The sequence below is a fragment of the Corvus brachyrhynchos genome, unplaced genomic scaffold, assembly GCF_000691975.1.
Source record: "Corvus brachyrhynchos isolate BGI_N302 unplaced genomic scaffold, ASM69197v1 scaffold281, whole genome shotgun sequence".
Lineage (NCBI taxonomy): Eukaryota > Metazoa > Chordata > Aves > Passeriformes > Corvidae > Corvus > Corvus brachyrhynchos.
This window is the reverse complement of record NW_008236509.1, coordinates 1,667,351-1,672,941: the sequence shown is the minus strand read 5'-3', so window position 1 is coordinate 1,672,941 and position 5,591 is coordinate 1,667,351. Positions and strand designations below refer to the sequence as shown.

General features: G+C 40.4%; 1 protein-coding gene across 5 annotated transcripts in view; it reads left to right on the top strand.

The window, feature by feature from the left end:
- BTBD10 (BTB domain containing 10) overlaps positions 1 to 5,591 on the top strand; it is a 21,360-nt gene that overhangs the window by 7,412 nt on the left and 8,357 nt on the right. For 2 of the 5 annotated variants that reach the window (XM_008644063.2, XM_017726318.1), the window contains exon 1: positions 1 to 255. The exons of 2 other annotated variants lie outside the window; for them this stretch is intronic. In XM_008644063.2, coding sequence (XP_008642285.1) covers positions 131 to 255 — 125 coding nt within the window. In that variant the 5' untranslated portion in view covers positions 1 to 130. The remainder of the gene's footprint in view (positions 256 to 5,591) is intronic. One more of the 5 variants, XM_017726320.1, reaches the window with a different exon arrangement.

Genomic DNA, 5,591 nt, shown 5'->3' with positions numbered 1-5,591 from the left:
AATGGACTGGAGAGCTACACTCGCTTGTCCTGGAGGGGAAGATGATGGAGGAAAAAGTAAGGCTCGCTGATGGTGCAGTGAAGTACTGAAGAAATGATGGAAATATCTAATATGCTGAACTTAACAAGTAATGCCAAAGGATGCTGATCTGGCTTTCAAAGCTGCCTTATTGGAAGGAACAGAACTCCTTTGTGCTCTGATTCCGAAATTGTTCCCATGCTTCTGTGTTTCCTCCCTGATAGACACAAGAGGAAGGTGCGTATTTGGTAACAGGAATAATGTGTGGGCAGTATTCAGGAGAAGGATGAGGGAAAGGAAAAGTACTGTCCTTTGTGTGCACAGGTCAATTGAAATGTCTGCTGACAAAGAACAAGCTTGAGGGGGAGGAAGAGGGGCATAAGCGCTGTCGTTGTGTAAGTCCTGGCAGGATGAGCAGAAGGGATTTTTTCTAAAGCCTCAGAGCAAGGCAGCTGTAACTTAGTGTGTAGATAAAGCTCTATAGCCTGATTCTACAAGTGTTGATTATGGCAATCATCCTAGCAAAGGATGGATCTAAGTTTGTATTTTAAGGAGAGTTAATATAAGTTTTAGAACATAGGGGAAAAAAGGGGTAAAAATCGTGGTTAATATTCCACTGCTATGTCCTTTTTATTTATTTAAGGTCTCAGGCTGGGTTTGAGAGTAATAAGCATATTGGTTAAGCACCATAATTCTGTGTAGACAAGAGCTGGTTTTATGAAACAAGTATGTTTATTGGCAGTATTCAGTAGGATGCACATGGAGTTTTTATGTTGGAATACATGCTAATTGTTTTGGCAGTAGAATTAATTCGGTCTAATGACTTCTTTTAATAATTAGTAATATATTCAAAGCAATCTGTTGTTATGTATAAAGACAAACTGAAGCTCTCCTTCTACAGATTATTCCAAAGCATCATTAAATTGAAGAGCATTTACATTTTTTAAAAACAGCTCTTCCCTTACTACAAAAATAGGAAGCATTACCAGTATGACAAGTTGCCATTTTGATGGTACTTCTTTTTTCCTCCTTCACATATATTAAATAGATTTGCTTAAATAAAACCTTGAGCTTATTTGGTTTTCTTCATGAGGCAGCTGCTTTTATAGAAAATGCCTTATTCCCTTACAAAGGCAGAGCTTCCTTGATTCCTGTCTGAGGGGAACATAATTTCTGTCATTGACTTAAAGTTCTTGAAAGGGTGTAGTGCACATGTTCCAGTGTTCCTTTGGAGCCAGGGAAAAATGTGTATTGAATTTGTGAATATTGCCAAAACACATGAATATTCATGAAGTTGTTTGGTTGTTTTAGTTTGGGTTTGTTTATTTGGGGTTTTTTTGTTTGTTTCTTTTTTTTCCCTGTAGGAAAATATTTGATAAAGCAAGATTTTCTTCCCTTTTATAAACTTTTGGGTACTGGGTGTTCTCACATATATGGGGCTTTTTCCAGCTTTAGTGAGTGAAGGAATGAGGGTTTAAAATGGTGTTTTCTTTGTTCTTTCCTTTCTTATGCTTTTAAATGAAAGGCAAGGTGTCACTAGGCACGCAGGAGAAAATTCTGCTTATGGGTTGGTGCTGTGCATTATGGCTTTCACAGCCCAGAGCGCAGCTGGTGGTCATCAGCTGGGGAATCAGTTGAAAGCTGACCTTGCAAACACTTCTTTTCAGGGTGAGATGGTCCTTGTAGCTTCAGATCTCTTTCTTGGAGGCTTGAACTAAGGCTCTGTGCCGACTCCAGTGGGTGCTGTGGGCTGAGATTACAGGTGAATGCAGTGTGGCAACCATGGCTTCCTGGCACTTGGAACTCTAAGCATCTCACTGCTGTTGAGAAGTCCTGGTGGTGTCTGGTCTGCGCGGTGCTTCTGTGGACCAGAAGAGTTCCTGTTTGCCTGTTCTTCAAATGGGGCAGCTCTGCCTTGGTCAGTCCCATGTCCACTGGTGTAGATTGGTAGGAAGCTACAACAACACAGCTGTGGAACTCCCCAGTGAATGCCAATTTGTCTTGCCTTCATCGCTGGGGCCAGGCTTGTACTGCACTGGTGTGCAGTGAAGGGTTTGTGCATTCCCTGCAGAAGCAACCTCCTGGCCCCACTGGTTTTATTAGCAGGAGAAAGGGGATGTGACCAACAAATCCTTCTATGAAAGAAATCAAAATTACTTGGTAGTTCTGGTGTCTTCCTTTTTCTTTGAACACTTGCAACTTCTTCTGAAGCCTCTTTACAGGAAAATAGAAGTCACAGGTCTTCTTTCATATGTACTGGCCACAGATGTATCTCCTTTTTCAGAGTAATGGTAGAGAAGCTGAGTGACACAACTTTCCCAGTCAGGTATCACAGGGTAAAGCCAGTGCCTATCTCTTTTGATGTGCTAAGCTCCGCCTCTATTTTTTCCCTTTGTTCAGATTTAAACTCATATTAGTTTTCTTGTTCATTGCAGAGCTAAGTGGTATTAAGGGGTAGCATTGATCTGAGTGCTCATGCTGTTGAACACATGGAACTTCAGGTTTGTTGGCTATATATCCAACAGATCAAAGAAATATTTTTTGTGAACTGTGACTCAACAGTGATGAGATTTAAGATTGACATTTTAGATGGCTGTTACTAAGATGAATAAAGATTCATGATTCAGCCAAGTGCTTTCTCAAGCCAAACTGCTTGAATTCTCAAAAATTTTGCAATTTTGGCTTGCATCTTGTGGCTAATAGATGATGTGTCAGTCTCACAGTTAGCATTAATCTGTGCATTAAAGGAGGAAAGTACAACATAGAAGCAAGCAAAGGAGTGCTGTGGCCAGCTGCAATTTGAACAGCCCTTTGAAATTATTTACTAATCTGTCTGTTTCAGAACCAGCTGATTTACTATTCAAGAATCGTGTCCTCCTCCAGCTGGCAGCCTCTGCCTCTCTGGTGTGGTGTGCTGAGCTGAACTGATGGCCCAGGCTCTGCAGGGATGGCCGTAGCTGGCTGCAGGAGCAGGATAGATAATCCCTGAACACTGCCTCTCCTCTAGGCTTGCTGGCACCAAAAGCAGAAGTAGCCTCAGTTCCCATTCTGGGAGGTCCAGCCGTGCCTGACATGGTCCTTCCTTTGGGCATGGCTCAGGAGGAAGTGTGGTGCCAGCTGAGTCAGTGTTGCTTCCCGTAGCACCTGTTTTTGTCAGCTCCTAGGAAGGGATTATTAACTAGGGTTTGCCCTGCTTCACTGGGAACTCTGAATCACTGCTTGGAGGGTAATGTGGTTTTAGATGGTTTTCTGGATTAAGAATCATGTTTTAATTGCCTTCTCTGTTAAAGGGGAATTCATGTTTGCTCTGCCAAAAAGTGTGATAAGCCTGCATCCCATTACAGTGGCTCAGTTTCATTTTCTAGCATGTTTCCCTTATTTAAAGCAAATAGAGTTCTTTAGTTACTGAGAAACAGTGAGTCATGCATTTTGATACTATAAAATGTGACACCTGCAAAACTCTGTTTTCTCACAGCATGGTTGGAAATGTTATCAGGTCTAGGATCATAGCTGTGCTTCAACAGAGGCCTGATCACATGAGGCTTTATTGGGATTTGCAGAGATGTTTTGTCACCAGACTGCTATGTAGGTGTACATACACACACCCCGTTTTGTGGCATCCTTGATGATACCATAGCATGCAAATATAAATGCACAGATGAGATACAGAGGTTCTTTAAAAAAAAATTGACCTTTTTTTTGAAGTTTAGCTGTAGTAGCTATGGATATTGTCATGTTTAAACTGGAGTTAGACTTTGGTCTTGAGTTTGAGACTGCAATCCATATTTCTTCCATATTTCTGATAATGTATGGGCATATTTTATATCTATTTAAATGGTTAAATTATGTATGTATATGTCCGTCTCAAAGGAAAGGTGCAAACGTTTTCCTAAATCGTTGATGTTTTTGAAAAGGAGGTTTTCAGATGTCACTCTTGCAAACTTTTGCACATTTCACTTTAAAAATAAAGAATTTACCTTTCTCTAATAGAGAGGTAAAACAAGTAAGGAGACATGTTAACCATGCTGAAATGTTATAAATATTAATACCTTCAGAATTGCACTGGAAGTCCTCAGGAAATTTCCTTTTAATGGAAGTGCTTGGATCATTATTCTTGGACTGTAAATCTGAGCGTTTTCAACCAGAAGCAAGGCTTGCAGTTCTTTTCCCTTATTCAATAGACCTTTGGCTGACTCCACATCCCAAAGATGCATTTCTTACTGCAGCATATTTTAAGCTTGGCAGGAAACAGGATTGCAGTAGATTCCCTCTGCACCAAACTTGTGCTTTGTCGACAGGAGATCCTGCCCTCATTCGGGCAGGGTGGGGAGAAGCTTGTGTGCCTTAGGGAGAGGTACATTTCTGATTCCTTGCATTGTCCTAAACGCTCATTTATCGCAGCCTTTTTGTTCTCTAAGCTCCTCTTCTTATCAGTCACTGAAACCTGAAACTGCAACATCTCATGCTGATGGAACAGCCTTATTTTTTTTGTTGTTGTTACTTCTAAGCAACCTAAAAAGAGGACACTGCTCAATCTGCTTGTCCAGTGAATGCTTTTGTATTTGTTGTGCTTGTCTTAGCTAGGTCATCATTCTTAGCTCTCTGTGTTCTGCTACAGCATTTCTGCAGTCATTATTTCAGGTCTCTTGGTAGGAGTTATGGGATTTGCAGGCTGCAAGCAAGTGGGGCATTGAGGTTCCTCTGGGAAATTCTGACTCTGCTTTCTGTCAGATCTCGTAGCTGTGCAGATGTGTGTCTGGGTTATCCACTACCTGAGGCTTTGGGAATTTCTTCAGTTAAACCCATAAATAAGGAGTGTTGTCATGCCCACACTTGAAAGTTAAATAGCAAAAGAACTGCTTTAGGAATTCTGGTGGGGTGCAAGGACACAGACATGTTTGTGCTGTCCAGACATAAATTTTTCTCTTTTAAAGAGTATAAATAGAAGATATAAGGATTTTTGGTAAATTCAACAATAGCTGTTGCAAGTTGGTATTTAAATTTTAGATAGTTTCTGAGAGTGGTGGATCTCAAAACTGACTAGTTTTGTTGGTTGGGTTAATAATTTCAAAATGTAATTGATATCTTTAATTGAGTAATGTAACTTAATCACAGTCTGAAACATCTTAAACTATTATATTAAAATTTGCTGGTTTGGAGCAAATATCCTACTTGTTACTGACAGTCTGGTGGGCTGTGGCTTTGATAATATAGTTCATGTTTGCTGCCTGGGTTGTGGTGGTTTATTATTGTTCTTTATGAGAACAAGTGAAAATTTAAAACAGAATGTGCAGAAATAAACTCTTGACTGGTGTGTCTTGATCCCCTAGTTTATGGCTGACTACCTTTGCAAAGGGCAAGTTGCCGGAAAAGTGTGAAGTCAGCCTGTGGTCTGAGAAGGGTTCACCAAAATAGGTTTCATTGGAAAAAAATTATGCCCAACTTCTAATTTCATTGTTTGATTAGAAAACCTAATTTAACAGTAAGAATCAAAATAAAATGCTCATTTGTGTTTGACTCACCCATTCTGGAAGAGATTTGTGTGAATGCAGGTTCACATGCAGGCTCAGCTG